Below are 25,461 nucleotides of genomic sequence, written 5' to 3'. Positions count from 1 at the left end.
TTTATGAAAAGTATGTTTTTATTTCGTAATAAATGTATCCTATAAAATACAACGAAGAGCACGCCAGTCGGGCGCAGAACGCTTCTGTAAAAGTTATGGTTCCTCGTGTCGGGATCGACCACGCTAATTCTATACATATATATATATATATACTTTATATACACATATACATAAGTGTATATAATATAATAATACATATTTATTATAACAATATACATTACATTATATATACCATAAACAATATATATTCTAGATGCGCGTATATATAATATAATATATATTATTTTGTTATACATATATGTATACATAATATTAATATATATATATATGTATATATATAATGAACAATATATATTAATATTTAAATACAGTCGTATATACATACACATATTATATACATATTATATACACATTATTACATTATATATATATATGTATATATGAACGCGTATATAATTTATATCCCATTCATGTAAATATATAGAAACGTATTTTCTGTTTAAAGTACATCTGTTTGAGTCGGCGTCGTGTATAGTACAATTACGTATAAAAGAAAAGGACAAAGAACAAGAAGAACGTCGGTTGTCCGGGATCGCTAAGCGTTGATCCGACGACACCGTTGTGGGCCTTGGAAAAGCTAGTTCGGTACTATTTTTCGCGTTCACTTTTTCCTTTTTTCTATCCGTTTCCGATCTGGTTGTGTTTCAGTTTCTTACAAAAAAGTAGGCTCGTTTGCAAAATAGAGGTGTGTCGCGATTAGTTTCAGAATATACAATGCTACCGTATATTGTATAAGAGACACGTTAATTGAGAAGAGTTAGGACGAACGTGGGGCACCCCGTTCGCCGCCGACGAACATACGTTTTATCGAAGTGTTGGCAAGATGATCCGTTTGTCGCCCCCGTTAACTCTTCTGCGTCGTCAAACTCACAGCCATAGGTGGTGGTTAGAACAGAAATTGTGATCGCTCGCGAAACGTTTATCAATTAACGCCTCTTATTCCTGCGGGGGAACGGCGGTCCCGTTCCCGATCGGGGTCATCTCGAAACGTGCGCGCCACCTTCCCGCCCCGCAATCCTCGTGTGCTCGGGTGCACCTTCCCCCCGGAGACCATGCTACCTTGTCTAATTAAACGCATTATAAAGGACGAAATGGTACCCTGAACGAACGCTGTCGCGTCGGTTGCTGCATTAGTCGTCGTTTGTCGTTTATAAAACTAAGAAAATCGAATAAATTACGATGGGTTAGATCTCATGGATTAGTCGGCGTGCAACAATTGGTTTGACGGACAACGGACAGCCCGTCTCTCGGCGGAACGGCCGTCGAGACGTTCGGGATGGCACCGAGGACCGTTTCGGTTCTGTCACACGGTTCGTTTAGCAAAATTTTCCATGCGTTCTACATCGGCTCGTAAATGTTTAACAGATCATCGGGGAAGGCCTATCGCGCAGTCTTCAGTTTCCAACGGAGGAATAGATAGGCACTGATTCGGAGAACCAAGAATATCAGTAGCAGGGCAAGAATGTCCAGCGTGAAGTCCGCGTCCAGCATGTCCAGTTCCTCCAGGGTGGTCTCCGGATTTTTAAAGTGGCAGTATACCTGGAGGATCGACGATAAATTACGACGCTTGCAAGCCATCGGATGCCTCATTGAAAGATCAAGTAACCACTTACCTGGAAACATTTCAGCTTCTCCCGACCGAAGGAGTACGTGGCCAGCGCGGTGCCCTCGAACCCGTACCTGATGTAGCTCAGATAGGTGATCCACCTGAGGTACACAGGGATAGCGTCGAAGCTGACGAAGAAGCCGGAGAACAGGAGGAACGGCACAGACATCACCGGCGCCAGGAACACTCCGTTTTGCACGTTCATCGCGGCTCCGACGACCAGACCGACCGATTGTGCGACGAACGCGATCAGCAAACACGTCCCCAGGAACATGCTAAACCGCATCAAGTCCGCCGGCTGACTCGTCATGAAGTACACGATTGTGACGTATATCACGCAAAATATTGCCTGCAACACGCCGTTCAAATCTCGTTAATCTTCCCTTCTCTGGAGACATCGAAATCTCCAGCTTTTTTAGAGACTCCTCAAAAAAAAAAGATTTGCAGCTCGAGGATTCTCAAGATCTCCAGATTGTCGGAGAGCGTTCTCACCTGGAACGGTATATCAGACACCGTGATGGCCAAGTAGTAGGACTTCAGCGAGTACCATCTGTTAAAGTTCTCCTTCAGAAGCACCGGCAGCTCCAGTGGAACTGTAAGCAGACGAAATCGTTGAAACGTTGTTCCAAGAGAATGAAGAGAGAAGCGATTACTATGAAAAGTCACGTACAAGATAGAATTGTAATGGTCATGGACGTGTACATGAGGAACAGCATGTTGAAGAAGAGGAACCCGAGGTTGCTAAGTACTTTGGCGCCGTCGTTGCCGATGTCGTAGTACAGCGCACCGATCAGAAGTCCTACCAGGATGTGAGCGAACAGTCGAAGATACATGAGAGTCTGAAACAGGGAATTGACTGATTGATTCATGGTCAAAAGAGTATAAAAGATACAGCATTGAATCCTGGCCAACAGAATCCGTGCAGTACCAATTTTTGATCAAGGGTATCTAGAGAAGACAGTATTGATCTGTGAAGAGAATCGACTGATGAAGAGAATTTAGAGTATTTTAGAGGGTAAAGCACCAATCTTTGATCAAGTGTATCTAGACGACAAAACGTTGATCTGTGAAGAGAATCTAGAGTATTTTAGAGGATACAGCACCAATCTTTGATCAAGAGTATCTACAGCACACAGCATTGATCACTGATGAAGAGAATCTAGAGTATTTTAGAGGATACTGCACAGAAGACATAGCATTGATCACTGATGAAGAGAATTAACTAATATAGTATTGATCATTGATAAAAATTATTGACTGATGAAGAGAATCTAGAGTATTTTAGAGGACAAAGCACCAATCTTTGATCAAGACTATCTAGAGGACACAGCATTGATCACTGATGAAGAGAATTAACTGATATAGTATTGATCACTGATGAAAAGAATTGACTAATGAAGAGAATCTAGAGTATTTTAAAGGATGCTGCACCAATCTCTGATCAAGACTATCTAGAGGACACATCATTGATCACTGATGAAGAGAATCTAAAGTATTTTAGAGGATATCAATCTTTGATCAAGACAATCTCCGACTATCGATCTCCGATCAATAGCACCTAGAGGATCCAGTATCGAGTCTCTAATTAACAGAATCAGATCTCTGGAACTCACCCAATCCCTGCGACTGAAGAGCAAGGTCCTCTTCAAAACGATCCAGAATTGTTGATGCTCCGACGTAGGGTATCTCTCCGGAGTTCTACCATTGAGAGAGTCGTCCAACAAGGCCGCATCAGCATTGTCCTTCTTGTCGATGTCCATGGATATCACGACGTCCGCTGCAGAGAATCGAGAGTAAATCATCGACCTAACGATTCAACCGTATTCTAACCGATCTTCTCGTATCCGGGTACCTTGCTTCGCGATATCGTTATTCGCGAACGTCGGGATCAGGCTTCTATTGTTCGCCACCTTCGTGTTCTTGTCCTGAAACTTCTCCTCCAAGTTCTTCATGTCGTTCTTGTCCTTCGGCTCCGCGTTCTCCGCGGCTTCGTCCTTCTGGAACGCCTCCGCGGGTTCGTTGTTCAGAGCCTCGGGTTTGTTCTCGGGGAACGGATGGCCCTCCCGAATATCGTACTTTCCATTGTTGATAGCGTTCACCAGGCTCTTGATGTTGTCGCCGTACTCTCCGCAGGACACCTCGATTACTATGGATCGAGTTACCGGGATCAGTATCGTCTTGCTCGCGGATGAAAAGATTTCACGGAGAATCTCGAATAGAATTTCATCCGTTGTTTCGAGCAACGATCAAAAATCCTAGGAACGTGACTCACTGAAAGAGGCCGGATTGTGGTAGCTAGGGCAGTTCAGGTTTATGTTTCGAAGGAACGGCACCAGCTGCGACGTGGACCCTTGGTAGACGCACTGGCCCTCCGCCAAGGTGTACAAAGCGTCGAACATCTCGAACAGCCTGGCGCTGGGCTGATGGATCGTGCAGATGATCGTCCGGCCACCTCGAGCCAGAGTCTTCAGCAGCGAGATGCATTGGAAACAGGACGAAGAGTCCAGACCGCTGAAATTGAGCATACAGAGACGTTATCATAGTCCAGAATTTTCTCGTCGAATGCTTCTCGCTCTAGAAGCATCGCAGATCGCGCTCCGGCGACCAAGATTTAAAAAAGTATACGGCAACCGCAGGCCTTGAGTCGCTTGGCGGTAGATCGCGGCTGTTTCCCGCTATCTTATCGCGACACGCTAACGCAGGTGCAGCAAACAATATCTTGCAGAACCGGTTAAGCGTCCGGAAAAATTTCAGTCGCATTTTCCCGGATAGAACAGCGTCGAAAGCGTCGAAGATCCGATTTCACGGAGACATGCTGCGACCTTGGGTTCACGGTCCTCGAAAAACATACTGATTGCTTTGGGAAGCTCGCACTTTGGCCTACGCTTTCTCCGGTTCGTTTTGCCTGGTGTCGGTCAACAGTCGCGCGAGAAGCTGATTGAAAATCGCGGATCCGACAAGTCACGATGAACTTTCCGAGAGAGCGGAGGAACTCGAACAACGATTATTTACTGACACTGACCGTCGAGACGTTATATAAAAGCCTGGCCGGTTTCTCCGGCGCCAGTGAAAGTGGATGCAAATATCGCCGATGCAACGGGAGAAATGGCAAATAGCTCGGAGCCTTTCCGATCGGAAACGTTCGAGCGGCGTCGAGGGCAGAGTTTCGGGAAATCGTTCGCGGAGCTCGTTCTTGGCCGGTTTCTTTCTCTCGCGACACGGTACACGAGCGGCGGCATTTGCGAGCGTGGCGGAACCACCTGTTGGATCGCTTTCTTCGGGTGCATCGAGCTGAAATTACGACTCGCGCACGTCCATCGGCTTAGTCTGTATTTTTCTTTTCTTTCTTTTTTTTACGTGCGATACGTGGTTGCACAACGGAATCGAACTCTGAATGGAGAACCGCGGGAAGCCGCGATTTTCTCGCTCGCGGCTTTGAGAAAGTTACGAAAGTGTTTCGTGAAGCAATTTCTATATCCAGCTCTACGTTGGGCACGGCAAAATTGAAAATATGCAATTTCAATTGGCGGGGGGATTAAATGAAATTATGAATGCCAAGATATTATTCTCCGTTGATTAAAATTATTGCAGCGAACTTTCTGTTCGGTTTTCATTTGTTGCAATTTACATAGAAGTATGGCAATTTTTTATATCGCGTTATCATATAATTACTCAACTTCTATTTTATAATTTAAATTGGCGAGGGGATTAAATGAAATTATGAATGCCAAGATATTATTCTCCGTTGATTAAAATTATTGCAGCGAACTTTCTGTTCGGTTTTCATTTGTTGCAATTTACATAGAAGTATGGCAATTTTTTATATCGCGTTATCATATAATTACTCAACTTCTATTTTATAATTTAAATTGGCGAGGGGATTAAATGAAATTATGAATGCCAATATATTATTCTCCGTTGATTAAAATTATTGCAGCGAACTTTCTGTTCGGTTTTCATTTGTTGCAATTTACATAGAAGTATGGCAATTTTTTATATCGCGTTATCATATAATTACTCAACTTCTATTTTATAATTTAAATTGGCGAGGGGATTAAATGAAATTATGAATGCCAAGATATTATTCTCCGTTGATTAAAATTATTGCAGCGAACTTTCTGTTCGGTTTTCATTTGTTGCAATTTACATAGAAGTATGGCAATTTTTTATATCGCGTTATCATATAATTACTCAACTTCTATTTTATAATTTAAATTGGCGAGGGGATTAAATGAAATTATGAATGCCAAGATATTATTCTCCGTTGATTAAAATTATTGCAGCGAACTTTCTGTTCGGTTTTCATTTGTTGCAATTTACATAGAAGTATGGCAATTTTTTATATCGCGTTATCATATAATTACTCAACTTCTATTTCATAATTTAAATTGGCAAGAGGATTAAATGAAATTGTGAATGCCAAGATATTATTCTCCGTTGATTAAAATTATTTCAGCGTACTTTCTGTTCGGTTTTCACTTGTCGCAATTGACACAGAAAAATGACAATTTTTTATATCGCGTTATCATATAATTTCTCAACTTCTATTTCGTAATTTAAATTAGCAAGAGGATTAAATGAAATTATGAATACCAAGATATTCTCCATTGATTAAAATTGTTGCAACGAGCTTTCTGTTCGGACACAGAAGAAAATGGCAATTTTTTTATATCACATTACCATATAACTTCTCAGCTTCTATTTCATTAAATCGCTTCGACTTCGGAGAATATTTTCCGACGTTAGGGTGTCAACGACCATCTGCTCACCTGGTCGGTTCGTCGAAGAACATTATGGGCGGGTTGTTGACTAATTCAAGAGCGATGGAGAGCCTCTTCTTCTGGCCACCGCTGAGGTTCGAGGTCATCGTGAGAGCATGCTCCGAGAGACCTAGAGTCTCAAGGATCTCCTGGATCTAAGAACAAAGTGTCGAAAACATTCTGTTAGTCACGGTTTCTCCATTTAGTTCGAACCTCGGCCGTGAGGCTTGTTGTCCGCCGGACCAGACAAGAAACTTAATGCGAACTTACCACTTCCTCTTTCTCCGCTTTGCTCACATTCGCGCCGAGTTTAAGGTTCGAGGCGACCTTCATGGCCTCGGCCACCGTTAGGTTAGCGTGTAGCTGATTGTCCTGCATGATGTAGCACGAGAGCTTTCTGAAGGCACTAAGGTTCCTCTCGTGGCCGTTCATCGTGATGCTGCCCTCCACTCCGCTCCATCTAGATCAATCGTTGTTCCTTAGTTTCGCTAAAAATTAACCCCGCGTTTTATTTCGTTGCACCCCGACGAGTCTGACCCGCGACGGAGATTTTTACTCGATTACTTTCTTTTGAACTGTAATCACGGCGGAACTTGTTGTGCATTAATATAAATCATTCGATAGATCGTGGATTGTGGTAGTTTTTGAACAATTTTTTAAGTTCGCAACTGTTGGTGTTTGGAAAGAATCTAGTGAAAGAAAGCGGTCTTCTAGAGAAGCCGTTGGTTCTTTGAACTCAGGAGTCGTGTTGCAATATACAGTGACCCACAAAAGTGTCCGTACATCTTCTGAAACGTAGTAACTTTTTTCAAACCCAGCTGAATGACTTGAATCTTTTTTAGATGATGATCTAGTCTACTAGACGATGATTGAAATGCCTTTCGTTAATTTTGCTGTTACTTGGGATGACAAAAGGAAACAAGAAACTTTCGTTTTTTAAACATTCTTATGTGAGCCTAAACAATTTAAAAAATGCCTCTCGTTGACCTCGCTAGCTTATAGTTCTTTTTTTGGTCAAAAATGAGATTTTTGCCATCTTTGATTTTTTATAATTCGTAACAACATTTCTTATGGTTCATACTGAGATCTACGAGAGTTAAAAGAACGAGAGTTTTTATTTCCTTTTTTCTTGTCATTCCAATAGCGAAATTTAAAAAAAGCAGTTCGGTCATCATCTAGTAAACTAGTCTCGTTATCATCTAAAAAAGAAATTCAAGTCACTTCGAGTCCAGTTTCAAAAAAGTTGTCGCGTCTTAAAAGGTGTACGAATACTTTTGTGGGGCACTGTAGACAGAATTCTTTAAAATAATAATTTCGAAAGAGAATTTTATATTACATAGAATTAATCGAAATTCTTTGACGAATTATAGATGCGATCAATTCTTGTCCAACGTTTTAAGAAGAACTGTCGATCCACGACTTTAAATCGGCGTTAATTACAAAAACGTTATTCCATTATTCAAAGATCGGAATAAAACTCCGTTCCGCAGTCGTCGATACATAAATCATTCATAATCATTTCGCAAGATAAATGACTGATTGCCGTCGCTGTTCGTCGCCGGGCTCATTTAGAAAGTCCGGCTAGGTAAACACGTGTAGCCGAAAACTCTTGCGAAAGGATTGCGCAACGGCGATCCACGAAGAAAGCGAAATCACCGGGAAGAAAGTGAAATCGCGATCATTGTGGAGAACCGCGGTCGTTTCGAGGATCCGAGCAGCGTGAACGTCGAGAACGGGGAATAGTTTTCTTACGCGCGGACATAAACGACGAGCGCGAAGTTAAGAAATTCGCCGACGCGGCATCGACGAGAGTCCGACTGTCGCATAAGCGGGACACAACTCACTTGTATCCGGTCAGGATGTTTAAAAGCGTGGACTTCCCCGCGCCGGAAGGGCCCATGATGGCCGTCAGCTCGCCGGATCGCAGCCGGCCGCTGACGGACTTCAGGATTGTCTTCACATCTGAAACATCGATTACACTTTACACGTTCGTCGATTAGGAGAAACCGCTTCGGCAGGCGAACGACCGTTTATCGTCGCTCCGAACCCCATGAACTCGACGATTATTGGCCGGAGCAACGACATAGATTGTCGCCCGAGGAAATGAGACAATGGAGGGTCCGATTGCGATTGACCTTTCGCGGATAAATATGATTTACGATTCTAGAATCGCGACCCTGGACCGCGTTGACAGCGATTAACGATTATTCTATAATTACGCTGGAATTTGATCGAGCCCGACTAGTTCCTCCTTGCATAATTAGCACCGAGCTGGATCAATTAATTGCCTATTAACAGAGCTCCGAGGATTAATCGACGAAACAACTTGTCGTCGGCTGGCATTCGCGATCGGATCGCGAAGTCGACGGAGTTCGGCGCAGGGGGACGACACGACGTCGAATGGATTCTGACCTTCTCCGGCGGCTGTATGTAATTATGCGCGACGAACCGGCGATTGCATATTCCGTCGCGCGACAAACAACGCGACGAAAATGCGCGCCGGGCGAACGGAATGAAAAATCGCGGCGAGATTCGCAGGGTTATCGCGGGGCTCGGGTTTTCGCGCGGAAACAACAGGAACAATGGCGAAACAAGCGGCGTGTCGCATCCTCGTCCGATCCGCGGGGCCACACTTTGCCCCCAGGAGCGGATATCGCGGAACCTCGATGCTTCTTCTCTTCTCGCCGCGAACGGATCTCGCCGGAACGCGCAACGAAATTCTGCTAAGCTTTCGATTAACGTAGCCTATGACATTTATTAGATTATCGTGCGACCGTTCGTTGCGTAGCGTCGCGCTGTTCCAGCAATATAATTGATAATTCGACGTTGCTGTTGCGTCACGCGTGCTACGCGTCGAACGTTGCGTGATCGTCGAACTGATTTTTTTTTTGTGGTCGCGAACGAGGCCGATTTGGACGCCGGAAACGCCGCAGTTCGGCGAAAAGTGCCGCGACGATGTAAATGCCGGGTCCAACGGAAACATCTGTCCGGTTGCTGATTACCCGTTTTTATTACCGAAGGACATAAGCAAGAAAAATATAGCCAGTTCGGCTTGCCTCGCGGGAAATTTTCCAAGCAAGTAAAGGTGCAAAGTTGCATTCGTAGATGCATTATTAGATGCTAAATCTTAATGGTGCTGAACTCCGACGATGCTGGATCCTAAAAAAGCTAGACCCTAAAGCCAAGAAAGCGTTGCTTCGCGCGAAATTTCGGTCTGAGAATTAGGATTTCATTGACAGAAGAAGCTAAATTAATTGTAAAAGACAAAAAAAATTGTCTGAATTAATTGTAAAGGACACGAATTGGATGATAATGTCCTTCCTCTTGTAATAATTCTGATGAGTTAAAAATATTCTAGCAATATCCTCAAATTCTTCCAATGTTTCTTGTGTCTTTCACTCAACCTATTCGTTTTTTTTCTGTGGTCTGGTGACTGCAGTTTGTCGCTAAATCGGCGCGATCAGAGCCTGTGCACCGTGACCTGCATCGGTGGCCTCTCGGACGCGAAGACTGTCCCGGTCCTTCTGCATAAAGTGTCCTAAATGGTCGCGGCGTTCTCGATTCGAATCGAGCGACAGTTCGTGGCCCGATTGCTATGACACGGAGCCCAAGTCAAGCAAGTCGACCAGGACATTCCAGCGGGCCCCAATCGTCATAATTGCCGCGATTCCGCGCGTGAAACGCCCCGGCCGGGCCTTCGAAATTCAATTCACGCCGATCTCTCGAAACAGCCGGCGCGAACTCTGTCGCGAATGTGAAAGGAAATGAGGTGCGTGAACTCTCCGTCTCCGTTAACTAGGACACGAAATAAGTCAGCGTCGCGCGTCGTTTCCGGCCGAACACAGTCGGACAACGCGGTGATAATTTTATCTTTTCGCGGCATTTTACGCATATGGCTGATTGCGGTGAAATTAATAGGCTAACGTTGTCGTAAACACGAGTTCGATCGCGACGATGTTAAAAGTTGCATTGCGGGAAATTCTGCGGACTGGCGGTCTTGAAATGTCTCGGAAAATGGTGGAAGACAGCGATCTTCAAGAGAAGTATCGGCTTTTTAACGTAGAAAAAAATGTTGCGATACTGTTGAATTATAGAAAATTCTTTAAGCAAACGATTTCAATTAAATGTCTCGAAAAATGATGGAAGACAATTAAGTTAATTAAATCTTCAACGCAGAGAAGAAGTGATAAAAAACAATCGAGAATCACAAAATATCCTTCAAACTGGCAATTTCAACGAGATACCTCAAAAACTAATGGACAAAAACGACAATCAAGAAAACCATCGTTTCCTTAACACAGAAGAAGTGTTGAACGCGATTGAACCGCAAAAAACTGTTCAAACTGACAATTTCAAGAAAAAGAAAAACTGCTGGAAAAGAACGATCCTCAAATAAATCCATCAAGTCTTGACCCCCATAAGAGGTCTTGCAGCATAGTCGAACGGCAGAAAATCCTATCAGCCGGCGATGTCAACAAAAGGACTGCGAAAAAGTTTGAACAAAACGTTCCTCAAGAAATCCATTATTCCTCGAGCACAGAAGAAACGTCGAACGACTCGGAATCGGACAGGAAGGAAAAACTTTGTTCCCGAAAGAAAGCTCTTAGCCGGATGATCTCGGGAAAAGTCTGATCTCTCGGGATCTGGGTCCGAGGAAGAACAACGGCCCTCCGCGAAAGCTGCCGGTTATTTAGACGCGATGCAAGCGTCGACGAGTGATACGGCAGCAAAGTGTGGGGAGGAAAAGTTAGCTGGTCGTAAAGAGTCGCGGCAGTGAAGCTTCTATCGCGATGATTTATCAGCGACGTCCTACGACTGCAGGCCGAAGAACTGGAAAGCGCGTTGATCGGCTCGCACGCGTCCGTATTCCGCGGGATCAGTGAACCTTCGGCAGAAGAAAACCTTCGAGCACCGAAATCTCATTGCCAGTTGCGTTATCGAGCGGATCTTCGAGCCGCCTGCGGCGATTTCTGGAGTTTCTCGCGTCGAACACGCTCGAACGAGACGTAGAATCTTTTATCGTCGGAGCGCGTCGTCCGTGTCAGCCCGCGCGATAAGCGAGAACAAAGCTCGGCCTTTTCGAATAATCTGTTCTTTTCTTAAACGCGGTGCCGGCTGCGTTGATTCGGCTTCGAGATCGCGGCGTTTCCATTCGGGTTCTTTGGAAATCGCCGCGGCCTGCGCCGCAACCGGTCTTACAAAATCTCGGTCAGTAATTTCCACTCGCTGAAGCGGGCTCGTCTACGCTCCAGAAACCGCGCGTAGAAAGTTCAGCTCCCTTCGACGAGACAGGCCCTGCTAACGAGCCGGCGTTAATCGCGGGCAAATTAGTTTCTCCTAGCGGCCGGATTTTTGCGCTTCGACGGGCCCCCTTTGTCTCTTTATACGCGACAGCTGCTGCCCCGATAAGAGTCCGCCGAGTATCGCCGACGCACCCGCTGCAACAACGCGCGTCCCTCTTTCCTGCGGATGCCATTTACTTTCACTTTGTGGTCAATGTCATCGGAAACCAGCCTCCGTCGAGCGACGAGATACGGGGACCGTAAGATCCGACGCGATCCCACCGAAACAATGCTCGAAAATCGCGCGGCTGTTAGCTCGAGCAATTTTTCGAAGAAACGTCGCGATGCAGAAAAATTCATTAAGCGGACGATCTTCGAGATGACGATTGCTATTTTAGCACAGTTGAAGAATCGCGATACAATTGTACTGCAGAAAATTCTTTGAGCGGACGATTTTAGACAAACGTCTACGAAACTGATGGTAAAAAGCGGCCTTCCAGAAAATCGTTGGTTCTTCGACCGAGAAAAAATATTGCAAAATGAAGTTAGGGTTCTAGAGGTGCTCCGAACTCTGAAGAGCACGTTAAACACCTTGAATTATCCGAGAGGAACCAGATTATACAGCAAATTTAACAGTGAAACCTAATAACGCGGAAACTGTCGCTAATAAACCATCGGTTGCTGCAACGTTATACCAAAAAGAAAAGAAAATGAAAGCGTTGTAATGTACCTGAACCAGAAAAAAATTCGTCAAGCGAACAATTCCAACATCTCAGAAACGGTCCACGAAAAAGCCGTTGCTTTCTTAACACGGAAGACGTGCTCCGAAACAATTGACCCACAAAATGTTCTCCAACTGCGCGACTCTTGATCGAATATCTTAGGAACAAAATGGAAAAAAAAGCGGTCTTAAGGAAGACGATTTGTCCGAAAATCGCGCGGCTAATAGCTCGATCAATTTCCAGAGCATCTGCCATTGGAATGACGGCGTTGATCAGGGTTACCGCGGCGAAGGATCCGTTTCGAGGACGCGAAAGTGTTGCTCGGACTGATTAATAATTCTTTTCTAACTTCCACGACCTGGTTCTGTGGAACGGTTTGCCCACGAATCTAGGACTACGTTGGCCCGATCACGCGTTGCGATGAAAACAAGCCCGCCGGATCTCGATCGTCCTGCGCAACGCGTTTCAAGTTTTGTTTACCCGACGAAGACTCGTAAAACGAACATCGTGGCCCGAGCAAACGATAATTCTCTATAGCCAGGGAATAAAGTCGAATTCGTACGCTATATACTCACTGCTTTTGTGTCCCTCTCGCACCGAGTAGACCAGGTCCGTGAACGCCAGGTCGACCGGCGGCCTCTTCGGCAAATGGGTGATCGTCTTCGGCTGCGTCGGGACGATTTGCAGCCGGGTCCCCGAGCCCTTTCTGGGCTGCAGCAGGATCTCGTTGGTGTTATCCTCGTGCGAGCAACCGCCTTCGAGCTTCATCTTCGATCGCTCCGTAACAGTTTCCGCGCGAACTTGATCCTGACGGCGGTTCAACAGCGAGCCCCGTGCTCTACACGCTCCGTACCACGCTAGTTCGTTCTGGCTTGTGCAAACTCCGGTATTCCCGTTTCAATCATCGCCTGGAAAAATCGTAGCGCATTCGTCAGACCTCCTCCGCTATCGGCCGCCGCGACTCGTTATCGACCGCGATTACGCGTCGACGCAGCGACTCGGCATCGGTTCTCCGGTTGTCGAGGTTTCTCCGGGGAAAAAAGCGAACGGGAGAAAAACCGCGGACGATCTCCGCCGAGATTCGGAAACCGTCTCGATCAGCTGTGTCGTCGGAACGTCGCCGCGGACGCGCGTTTCGAGCACAGTTCGCCATCCGCGTAATCTCCGCGGCCCCACCTCCTTTCCTCCCATTTCACTCGCTCGCTATCTACGGCAGTGCCCCGGGCAACTAGAACGCCGTTTTTCCTCGTCTCCGACGCGGAGAAGTGCTGTTGACAGCGGACGAATGTGAGGTCAACCGAAGCGTAAGTCTTGGTTGCCTCGGAAGCCAGCGATAAACCGCGACCGAGCCGCCGCGGTTCGCGCGAACAGTTTCAAACTCGAGAACGGCCTTCGCGAGAGCGGATTCGCGAATCGCACGGTTTCCGAGATAACCGAGTACACTTGTGCACACTGCTGGACGGTTTTCGCTCCGATCGATCCTACGGGGACGACATATTGGAGGCCTGATTCGATCGCGCGCACAACAAACGATCGAGGACGCGTCGTCGTCGATCTTTCCCGTCGTTCGAGCCTTCGACTATCTAGAAAGATGTTCGGAGAACTTTAATGAATCCGCGGCGGCGAAAGGCGCGCTGCGGCTAACGGGGCACTGCCGTGAAAAGAGGGACAAGTGTCCGTAATGCGAATAAAGAACGCCGGGGTCTCTCTCTCTCTCTTACATCGTTGCGAAGCGGCGATGCTTTGGTAACGTCGAGCGAGAAACTGGAACTGCGCAGACGTCGAGCGAAATCCTCGTGGCCGAAACTCGCGGCTCTCCGATCGACGGTGATCGATGCGCGGCCGTATCGATCGTTTCGCAATGTATCGCGCCCGATAACGAGAACGCGGGGCGACGGGATTCCTCGTGGACGGTCGACCGATCGGCGAGCCTCGATGCTCGTTCCTCGGTGTCTCGAGACTGACTAACTGACTGACTACCGACTACCATTTAGCTGCACCGCGGCCATCACCATTGACCGTCGCTGCTTTCCAGAGCGCGCTCTCTCTCTCTCTTTTTCTCTCTTTTTCTTCTCTATCTGGCATCTCTTCGCCTTCCTTCTATCGCGGCCTCCCCCCCGTCTCCCTCGTGAATCGTCATCGCGACAAAGAGAAGCGATCGGCAGAGAATGAGAATGAACGGCAGCTGTTTAATTCGCTCCGATCGATCCTTCGGATTCAAGAGAATAAACACCGCCGGGATAAACGCTATCGCGCGACTTCGTAAAATTATTAACAATAAAGTTGTCGCGCCGGTTGCAATCGCCTTCGCGATCGGTCTCTTGCGAATCTTGTTTACGAATCGCGGAAATTACGTGATTTTACTCGAAGCTTGTATTATGTTAAAAAAACGGTAGCGTCATTGCTGTGACGCGTGTCAAGTATATTTTTAACTCGCGCTGTTGCTTGTGCTGTTAAACAGTTGTCTTGTCGCGACAACAGAGAGCGATTGAAAAATCGGTGACCGGAGTACAGTCTCGATTGCGACCGGTGTAATTGCGGCGGCGGAGATAAAACGGAAAAAAAATATCGTCGAAACGGCGCGGCGGTAGCGGTTACACCCGTCGACGATCGTTCTTTTTTTTATTTCGCTCGCAATTTGTTATTTAGTTTCGTTTCGATTCAGCCTAATATCGTCCAACGAGGACGTCGTTTGCTGGCCCCCGTTGTTAACCAATGATCATTAAAGGCGCGGCAAAGTGAGCAATTTCTCTAATGCCACGTCCCTTTCTAGAGGAGCGCGCGTGTAGGGTCGCGACGCTCGTTTAATGATGATCAGCATCGATTCTATCGCGATCGCGATAAAGCGGCCGATGAACACCGATCGTGATAAAAACTCGTCGCTGACGAATTAACGCTGGATCGGACAATCGTTCTGTCCCGCAGTGCTCGGGCATTTCGGGGATCTCCGAGAAACACGGGGTGAATAGTTACTTCGAGAAATTTTTTCGATGCGCAGTAAATTCTCACGAATTTTACTTTAAATTAATAAAAATGGACAATTTGGGAAGAGGAGATACGATTATTCGAGACTCGCGGCTCGGTTTTATAGTTGCTGATTGTCAAGAATTATAAAAACGAGGCGCAAGGCTCGAATGATCGTATCTTCTCTTCCTAAATTGTTCATTTTTGTTTATTAATGATAATAAAACGTAAATTTTACAGTGTTACTGATATCTAAAGGAATACTTAACAGAACACCATATATGTACATCTCTATTTGATATTATCTCTAATATAGAAACATACACACTGGTTGCTTTCTCGATTTTTCTCTTTAAATAAGTGCTTTAATAAGTAAATAAGTGTTTTAATAAGTGCTGTGAATAATTAGGAACTCAAAGTAACTTTAACATTTTCACCGAGACTTCAAAAAACAGGACAAATCTATATTCGCGTATTTCTATTTTCTATTATTTCCAATGAAAGAGTAGAAATATACAAATACGATATTTTTGCTAAGTTGTGTGTTGTTTAACGCTAGATTTACGGAACTCGTCAAAATGACGGATCATTCATTAATTTTTCAATTTACGATTATTCATATACATCAAGATACATTCATGAGTTATTTATTCAACTTATATGTCATTTACAATAACGCTTGTTAAAAATCGTCTATATAAACGTCTTATTGTTACCTTTATAAACTAACATAAAACAGCTGTTTTTTCTACTCCGTAAATCTAGTGTTAAATATCGCTAAAAATGTAACAATTACTTGAGCCCATAATTATTCACACCACCATAGCTGCGATAATTCGTGCCCTTCAAACGTGCCTCACGATTTCACCATTCAAAGGGCAAAGAGAAAGAGAGAGGGGGGAGGAAAGAGTCGTGGATCCAGTCGACCTTGATCGCAAACGAATCCAAGATCGTACGCGAAGATATGATACAACGCGCGACACCCAGCGACACCTCCATAGTCCGGGAAAAAATAGCATTGTCATTGCGCTCATTAAAAATTCTACGACGATCTAATTACAGGAAATATTACGTGGACGGACTGTTCGAGGAAAAAATGACTAGCGAATAACGATGATTCTAAACTCGGCGTAAACACTGGTTGCTTTTTGCCGCGTGGCTCTGCTCTAATTGGGAGCAACGGAGCCACGCCCGTTTGCGGATCATCTTCGAACATTATAACTGTAATTGTGTTTAGTAATTTTTTTAGCAAAGCAAAATAGCGTCTTTCACGCTGTAACTGCTAAACACGTCGAAATGACCGGTTTCTTTGTTCGAGCATTTATTATAATATAAGAAATCGTGCGAAGTTCAAACGAATTCGATTTTGCCGCTTTTATAAAACAGAATGAATTAGTCACGTTTAGAGCACGGCACTTAGGGCAGAAGTTAGATCCATAAAAGATGCACAATTTATAGCGTGAATTTACGCAAAGATTGCCCATTCAAGCACTACAATGGCTTCGTTTAAATTCGGAGCAGGAAACGCAAGCTCGTTCAAAGCACTCGTACGAGATCCTCGCGAAATATTAGACCTTTATTTATCATTTTTATTATGAATGAAGTCATTGTCTCTTCGAGGCCACGTTCCTATAAAGCTACATCTAAGGCTGAATTCGATTAAAGATAGCCTTTCGTACTGCGACGGCTTCGTTTAAATCGAGAGCGAAGAAACCAGGGCCATCCAGAGCATCGCGAAAGAAGAAAGCAAATAAAACCGATCGAGACAAAGAGAAAAATTCCGCGGGAATTCCTCTTCGAATTGTTTCGAGACGCAGATCCTGGATCGGATAGGAGACCGCCCTTGTCCCGGGGACGTTGCAAAGGGACCCGCGAGGCCCGCGGCCGGGCCCATTTCTCGCCGCGAATCCCCCGTTAGCGTACCGGCGAATTTATCGAGGGCCATTTACATTTCCGTCGGTGTTCCGGAAAACAATGGGTCGTTGCGAATGTCGCCGGTCTGAGTGGTCGCTTTGACGTCCGTGATTCGTCGCGTCACGTTTCATCGGCGTCACGTCGTACGTGTCGGACTTAAGAAAGAGCGAGCTAGTTGGCAGCGCATAAAAGCGACGCGACCTATTCATTAACAATAACCCGCTCCCGTCTGGGCCACGCCGAAAAAACGAGCCGACGTGGTTTCGTCGACCGGCGACGAACGCGTTGCGCGTTTCGAGAGCTGGACCGTCGACTTTTCTCCTCTGCCGAGTCGTTCGAATCCTAGATACAGTAATGTCTCCCTTACTGACGCTCAGATTGTCCGCTAAAATGGATAATTTGGGAAGAGGAGACACGATTATTCGAGCCTTGGCCTCGAGGCTCATTTTTATAATTGTGGACAGTTTATAACTGTAGAAATAAACCGCAAGGCTCGAATAATCGTATCTCCTCTTCCCAAATTGTCCGTTTTTGTGGTCAATCTGGGCGTCAATTAAAGAGACATTACTGTACAATAAAGTCTCCCTAACTGACGCTTGAGATTGTGCCGAAAAATGGACAATTTGAGAAAAGAACATGGCGATTATTCGAGCCTCGCAGCTCGTTTTTATAGTTGCGGACAATTTATAACTATAAAATTAAAACGCAAGGCTCGAATAATCGTATCTCCTCGTCCCAAATTGTCCACTTTTGTGGACAATCTGAGCGTCAATTAGAGTGTCATTACTCTACAATAAAGTCTCCCTAATCGACGCTTGAGATTGTGCCGAAAAATGGACAATTTGAGAAAAGAACGTGGCGATTATTCGAGCCTCGCAGCTCGTTTTTATAGTTGTGGACAATTTATAACTATAAAATTAAAACGCAAGGCTCGAATAATCGTAACTCCTCTTCCCAAATTGTCCGTTTTTCTGGTCAATCTGGGCGTCAATTAGAGACATTACTGTACAATAAAGTCTCCCTAACTGACGCTTGAGATTGTGCCGAAAAATGGACAATTTGAGAAAAGAACGTGGCGATTATTCGAGCCTTGCAGCTCGTTTTTATAGTTGTGGACAATTTATAACTATAATAATAATCCGCAAGGCTCGAATAATCGTTACCTCCTATTCCCAAATTGTCCGTTTTTGTGGTCAATCTGGGCGTCAATTAGAGAGACATTACTGTACGCAAGAGAACGCACGAAACTGTTCGAGACGGTCGCTCGAACTTCCGTTCGGCGGCGAAACGTCGAGGTTCTGCCACCGGTTACGTATGCACGCTGCATCGCATCGTTATAATTCATTGCCATTGTCCACGCGTAACGTCTCCTCTCGCGCACGCACGGGGAAAAAAAGCATCGGCTCATTACATAAATGTATATTCCACGGTATCTCGTAATTGTCCGGGGTGAGCGCCGATAGGCATCCGTACTCGTGTTAAAAATTACGATTAAAAATTAACAGCACACATACACGAGAAGCGATCGACTGTTCTATAAAAAACGACAAGACTGAATTCATGTTTCATCAATTATTTTTTTTTTGCGATGTACGTAAATGTTCGAATAGATCTACTCAATGATTGGAGACCTGTTTAATCGTTTCCAATAAAAGAGAGTCTTTGCAACGTCGACGATCTTGAAATAAAAAATGCGAAACCCGTCAAAATGACCGTCACGGTGAGTTTAGCGTTAAAAATTACGTTAATCTTTTCAATGAAATTGCGATTCCCTTTTTCGACAATCCATCTTTGTGTTCCTTCTAAAAAAAAATATTAGGTTAATTAATGCGTTCGAAATATCGGTTATCAAAAGAATCATTAACACGGTGCAAATAAAGTATAGATTAAAATACTGCAATTTATGAAGAAAACATAACGAAAGAAAATATAAGACAATATAAGGAAATATAAGAAAATATAATTAGGACGATTCCAGTAGTTGTGATAGTTGATGATAGCACCAGAGACGCTGCAATTTATTTTTACACCGACGCATAATTTGCAGACCGAAGTACCGACGATTCAATTTCCATTAATTTTGAACAAGCTCGAAAATTTCGCTTTAGATTCGACGCGCACCGGTGTCTACTTTTCACGTGAAAATCGAACCGTGCCAGCGACGTTTCTACAACTTTTCGAGCAGCCCGTAAAAAGACGTTGTTTCGTTCGAGTTGAAAATTGCATCGCGTTGCCGAACGCAGCTGCAAAGACACTTCGCCTGGTCGTCAGTATGCATCGAACTGGTTCCCCGCACGTGCCCGTGTCCACGTGGTCAATGTCGACGCCGTAAATCGCACCGTGGTCGAACACAACGCGTTTCATTCGCATTGCCGTGAATTCGGTAGATCATTTAAACGTGCGGCAATGACATTTTCAGCAGGAGGAGAATCGAATAGAACGAACCGAGCAGCGCGTGCCGCGAGTCGAGGCAAAGAAATCGCGAAACCCGATGCTCGAACATGACATAACGCATCGATAATAGCCGCGAGATAGCCGATCCGGCGGCGAAGTGTGCGTGTGGCGTGCGACCGGTGTTTACACAAGGACAGATACCGCGCGCGGATCGCGCAAAAATCTTTGCCTGATCTTTCGAATATTATGCACGTCGTTTATAAAATACCGGCGATACAGCTGCGAGCGAGATATCGAGAGATGCCGCGCGGAGCTGGCCGGAATAAAGGTCGCTTATACAACCAGAAGCGCAAAGTCCGAGCGCGGTGACTGTTGCTCGGCAATTCCGATAACGCTCTGTAACTTACTCTGAGCGAGATGGTTCTTAGATCAATAAATTTTTAGAGCGGAAACGAAGATCAGCTTCCTCCTGGAGTCCATTTCGAAGTCGTTTCGAAACCGAATGTGCGGCAAATTCTCCCTAATTGACGCTCAGCTTGAAAACGAAAATGGACGATACGAGAAGAGGAGACACGATTGTTCGCGGCTGGTTTTTATAGTTAACGATTGTCAACGACCATAAAAACGAGCCGCATGGCCCGAATAATCGCCATGTTCTCTTCTCGAAGTGTCCATTTTTCGGCACAATCTGAAGCGTCAATTAGGGAGACTTTATTGTACAGTAATGTCTCTCTAATTGTCACTCAAATTGTCCACAAAAATGGGCAATTTAGGAAGAGGAGATACGATTATTCGATCCTCGCGGTTCATTTTTATAGTTACGAATTGTCAACAACTATAAAAACGAGCTGCAAGGCTCGAATAATCGCCATGTTCTCTTCTCGAAGTGTCCATTTTTCGGCACAATCTGAAGCGTCGATTAGGGAGACTTTATTGTACAGTAATGTCTCTCTAATTGTCACTCAAATTGTCCACAAAAATGGACAATTTGGGAAGAAAAGCTATGATTATTCGATCCTTGCGGTTCATTTTTATAATTACGAATTGTCGAAAACTATAAAAACGAGCCGCATGGCTCGAATAATCGCACGATCTCTTCTCAAATTGTCCATTTTTCGGCACAATCTGAGCGTCAATTACAGAGAATTACTGCATTCCCTGCCACTTTGAAATCCAGTTCGCAGTGAAAACGAATCATCGCGCTTCCTTGTATTCCGGTTAAAATCGAAATCTCTGAAACGTTTGCCAACATATTTCCATCGATCGAATCGCGACGTTTCCGTAGAATCGCTTTAGACCGAGAATCATCTCTGCAGTGAATATTTATCCGGCGCGTCGATAAATAAAAGATCATCGTCGGACGATGCAGGATCGTCACGGAACGAGCCGCAGCTGTCCGTCCGTAGTCGCGCGAATCAGGTGTACATAGCCGAGTAAACGATGATCCACGATGAATAATATTCTGCATAGATCAAAGTCCGTCGGGCAGCATCGACGAGCCGCGGAAACGCGCGCGGCCCCGCTCTTATCGTCTCGTTTATCCGGCGCTCGATCGGGCTTTATCTTCGGACACTTTGGTCAAGGCTGCTAGATTTCGAACGAAAACACTCCGGAGAGCTTATATTTTTCGACAACGGGACCGATTTGTTACGGGCGTGGACGCAGATATCGATTCACTGTCAATGCCACACCTGCGACCGGCCGCGCCAGGGCCTCGGAGAAGTGGAGGAAGTCATTGAGACTTATTAAAAGTTTTATCACGAATATGGCTCTCACTCGGTGCATAGAGCCACGAGGCCATCGCCGTCCATAGATCATCCGCGTCGCATGTGCCCGCCGGTTTTCCTGCGCTCGCGCGTCGATGCGACGAAAACGGGATGCCTTCGAGGAACTTGTTCCGCCGTGTCGGTCGTCGCGGGTTCGCATAAAACATCGCCTTACATGTCCAAGCAATCTCGGTTGCTCATCCTTCGAAAATGTTGTGTTCGTTTTGCACCGCGGTTTTTACAAAGCTGCGCTGCGCGACATTCGCTGGGCGAAAACTTGACGAACGAAATGAAGTGAATAGTTACGCCTTGTAACCTTTTTAGCTGCGAACGAAAATTTAAGGGATGCAGTTTATAGATCTTGTTACAGATTGATTGCAAACATTTGTGGAAAAATTGAGTAGTTGGAATTTAAAATGGCGCAACAGTCGAAAGCAGTTTAAAACGTCGATTTATTAGTTTTAATCTATCAACCCTTTTGCCATACTTTGACGAGTCCGACACAAATAACCTGTTAAATATTAATATTATTAACATATTTATAATGCTATTCCGTTTTCTTCAGTCTGAATAAAATTCTGATACCTTGTCGTCGGTATCTAAACATTTAAGTAAATGTTTAAAACACATAATAAATATAAATGATCTTCTCTCTTTTTAGGAATTATTGCAATCGAAAAGCTTCCAATCATTGTAACTATGAACAAAATGGTACGGCAAAGGGTTAAGATGATAACTATTTGGCTTCTGTTTCTTACAATTGACGCGAACAATTTTTATTTTGCATAAAAATCCGCATTTAGTAATCTAATTACAAGATTACTAAAAAAAGACCTACTGTATACATTTTTCGTTCTAGAATCGGATAAAAAAGATTAGAATGCACAATTTTCACGTCTTTTTTTCAGCCAATCGCAATGTTTGCGCAAAAATTTAGAAAAAATTACTCCGTTTTCAAAAATTACTCAAAAATATTCTTCAATTATCGAGTTCTGCATCTCGCAATCGATGCAGGCAATTTGCACTTTGCTCGAAGAACTTCGAGGAACGATTAGCAACGAGGCTTCAAGGTTGTTCGCCAGTGATTTTACTGCCGTCCATGGGTCCCAAAATTCGGGACAGCGTGTAGTCAGATTTGATCTAGCATTAGGAACGAAAACGAGAGGAAAATCGTGTTCGATCAAAGTGGCTCACCCCTCGGTGCCATTGTTCGTCGCGCCGACGTGATGGTCCCGCTTGCCGTGCTCCACCATGATTCAAATCGTTTATCTCTCGGGACGGACTTATCTCGTTATCGAGGGAACGGCTCGACCACCTGGAACGACAGAAATAGACGCAACGTTTTAACAACGTGATTTTCGCTGATCGTAGAAACGGTTTCGACGCTGAAATCGAACGATTTCCGCGCGATCCTGCGACGCGAATCGTTCCAACGTGCGCATTTGCAGTCGGCGGGGGGTGCGACGAGGAAGTTAGGGTGCGGAACGAGCGTGTCGGGAAGCGAGCGAGCTCTCTTCCCGAGCGTGGTCCGCATTAAGCGTTGGCCACGTGGAAACGTGGCTTCACATAATAACTCCGTGATTGTGCGTCTGAATTACGTGCTCCGCGACGCTTCGTCGTTCTCATGCGCGGTCGGTGCAAGGGTTACCAGACGCCCGGGATTGGCCCGAAGACGATCCGAAAGGCTTAAATAGGATCGCTGATTCGTCCGGAATATTTTCCGTCACATTTGCTTTCCCTTATGCACAAAATTTCGGAACGTCCTCGTGAAATTTCAAAGAAGCGAGCCGGTTTTCCTGGGTTCGTTAACGATGCCAATTAAACGCGACAAAAAAGAAAACGGTCTTAACGTTGGACAATCGAGCGGGTCTCGACGAATGATTCACGATTTTTCTGAATTATCGTCGTCCGTCGTTTCGTTCTGCGACGAACCAACCCGTCGGCCTTGACAAGGTGATAATTCAAAGTCGAATTGCTGAAATAAACATAACCGCGCGCAAAAACGTGTCGGAAACTCTGTCTCCTAGCATCCTTTCCTCTGCTGGAACGAATTTCGATTCTCGTCCCTGCAGAACTGTTACAAACGAGCCGTTTATTTTGAAAGTGGCATAAGTCACTTTACCGTAATGTGAAAAGTGGTGATTTTTTAATGTTTATACGAAATTATTTATACCGAGAAAAATATCAGTATCCTGAGATAACAAATACAAGTAAATCTTCTCGAAAGTTAGCATCCATATTTTTAAACGTGTTCAAACGCAAACCCTTAAATATATCGACTTCAAAACAAAGTGACTTATGCCACTTTCAAAATAAACGGCTCAAATGTCGTCGTTCACACCTCTCGCTCTTATAAATTAGTAATGAATTTTTTCCCTTTCGCTCGTTCAACATAACTTCCATACCGAATCGACTAGAAACCAATCGCGAACTTCCGAGATGACTTAGCTGAATCATAAACTATTATCTTTTTTCCCCGGACGATCTTAGCACCTCGGAATTTATTCTGTCGTCTAAACAGCCGGTCGCCCGGCGAGCGCGGAAGCCTAACAATCTCGCAGATAACAGCTGTAGATTAGTAGACTATGATCCGCGAGGTAAAAGACGTAGATAATAAGTGTATCAAAACTCTCGAGCGATATCGCGTCGCCGGTCGACGCGAACTGTCAACCTAAGCGAAAAAACTCGGCGCCAAGTCGACGCAATTTCGCAAGATTTTCGGACGCACAAATTTCGTTAATAATAATTACGAGATCCGTAAAGAAGCGCGCTAAGAAACAGCGGTTTTACTTATTCGAATTACTAAGAAATTAAGCTTCAAACGTAAGTTCCAAGTTACAAACGTAGCCCGGCAACGAAGTATCATCGTTTGGGGGTTAGAACCCCTATATAAGGGTTGAAAGAAGCGACGTGCAGCGACGATCAGGGGTTAACGACGCGGTAAACAGTCGAAATTCCTCGGAGATCTGCAAACCTGGTCGACTAAAAAGCTCGGACGATCGCGAAGAAGCTCCGGCGGAGCGGTTGAACGTGGCGGGAAATTATAATGATCAATAAGGTGGTTCTATTCTTATCGATGGAGCGCAGCTCCGCCGACGCACTACAATTGTTCGCCCGAGAAGAATAGCGCACGATGCACGCGGTTGCATATACTGTTGCATCGAGGAATCGCGTTGCAATTGCGATCCTCGTCGACGCGATTTTCCCCTCGCCGAAACGAGGAGGCTGTCGCCGTTAATTACCCCAGCTAATGGAACGCGCGAGAGCCCGGAGGTTATGAGAACCGAATGCTCCGGTTTCGCGGCCCGAAAGCCCGTTCACTCGCTCGAATTCGCTTCGAATACGTACCGCCTGAGCTAGAGGCGTGCGAACGTCCCGGGTTCTCTTTGGTGGCAGGAACAACGATCTGGTTTTCGGTCGGATGGAAACGGAAAACTCGGCATACCACCGTCAAGAATAATGCCAGCCAACACGCGGCACGACGTTCCACTGAACGGCGCTGATCGATGTTCGACACGACTATGTTCCACGCTCCTAATCGCGGTCGCGGTCCCGTCCACGGTCGGTCCGAGTGCTCTACGTAGCCATCCGAGGAATACAATCACGCGATTGGCCCCCGATAACGCGATCCACGATCGAGAGCTTAATTACCCTTTCTTCGGCTGCTTCTCGATACCCTCCCCCTCCCTACGGTCATCGGCGAGACCGACGGTCACGTTCGCAATTTACGCAGCCATTTTATCGTCGTTCGAATCCCATGGTACACGAGGCTCTTATCGAGCCGCTCCAAAATGGTCGACCATGTTCTTCCGCGTTTCGAACGGTCTGGGAACGGTGCTTTAGGAAGCAAAGGGGACCTTTCGATTGGTGTGCTTTTGGGGTGGTCGAGGAGAAGGGGTGCGGGTTCTTCGAGTGAAAATATATGCACAGAGAACTCTGGAAATTTATACTAAATGTACGATTTTTACTGAATTACACTGCAAGTTATCGAGT

General features: G+C 45.3%; 1 protein-coding gene across 1 annotated transcript; it reads right to left on the bottom strand.

Moving 5' to 3' along the window:
* On the bottom strand, window positions 1–25,074 carry LOC117220555 (ATP-binding cassette sub-family G member 4). The gene is made up of 13 exons (XM_033470631.2): window positions 24,817–25,074; window positions 22,663–22,783; window positions 13,006–13,338; window positions 8,271–8,388; window positions 6,697–6,886; window positions 6,436–6,581; window positions 3,939–4,177; window positions 3,519–3,812; window positions 3,280–3,443; window positions 2,337–2,505; window positions 2,159–2,259; window positions 1,674–2,015; window positions 1–1,599 (listed from the first exon to the last, which is right to left on the bottom strand). Exons 3-13 carry the CDS (start codon window positions 13,196–13,198, stop codon window positions 1,441–1,443), a joined length of 2,115 nt encoding a protein of 704 aa, XP_033326522.1. The 5' UTR covers window positions 13,199–13,338; window positions 22,663–22,783; window positions 24,817–25,074; the 3' UTR covers window positions 1–1,440.
* Between the last annotated feature and the right edge of the window lie 387 nt (window positions 25,075–25,461).

This window comes from Megalopta genalis, chromosome 2 (genome assembly GCF_051020955.1).
Source record: "Megalopta genalis isolate 19385.01 chromosome 2, iyMegGena1_principal, whole genome shotgun sequence".
In the NCBI taxonomy this organism is placed as follows: domain Eukaryota; kingdom Metazoa; phylum Arthropoda; class Insecta; order Hymenoptera; family Halictidae; genus Megalopta; species Megalopta genalis.
This window is presented reverse-complemented; position numbering and strand designations above follow the sequence as displayed.

Bases quoted from the DNA above. Each gene is read 5' to 3' on its own strand.
- LOC117220555 (XM_033470631.2), bottom strand. From the start codon at position 13,198: ATGAAGCTCGAAGGCGGTTGCTCGCACGAGGATAACACCAACGAGATC. The intron at 3,813-3,938 runs GTGAGTCACGTT...CTCGATCCATAG, and splicing joins CCACAATCCGGCCTCTTTCA to TAATCGAGGTGTCCTGCGGA. The intron at 2,506-3,279 runs GTGAGTTCCAGA...TCCCTGTTTCAG, and splicing joins TCTTCAGTCGCAGGGATTGG to ACTCTCATGTATCTTCGACT.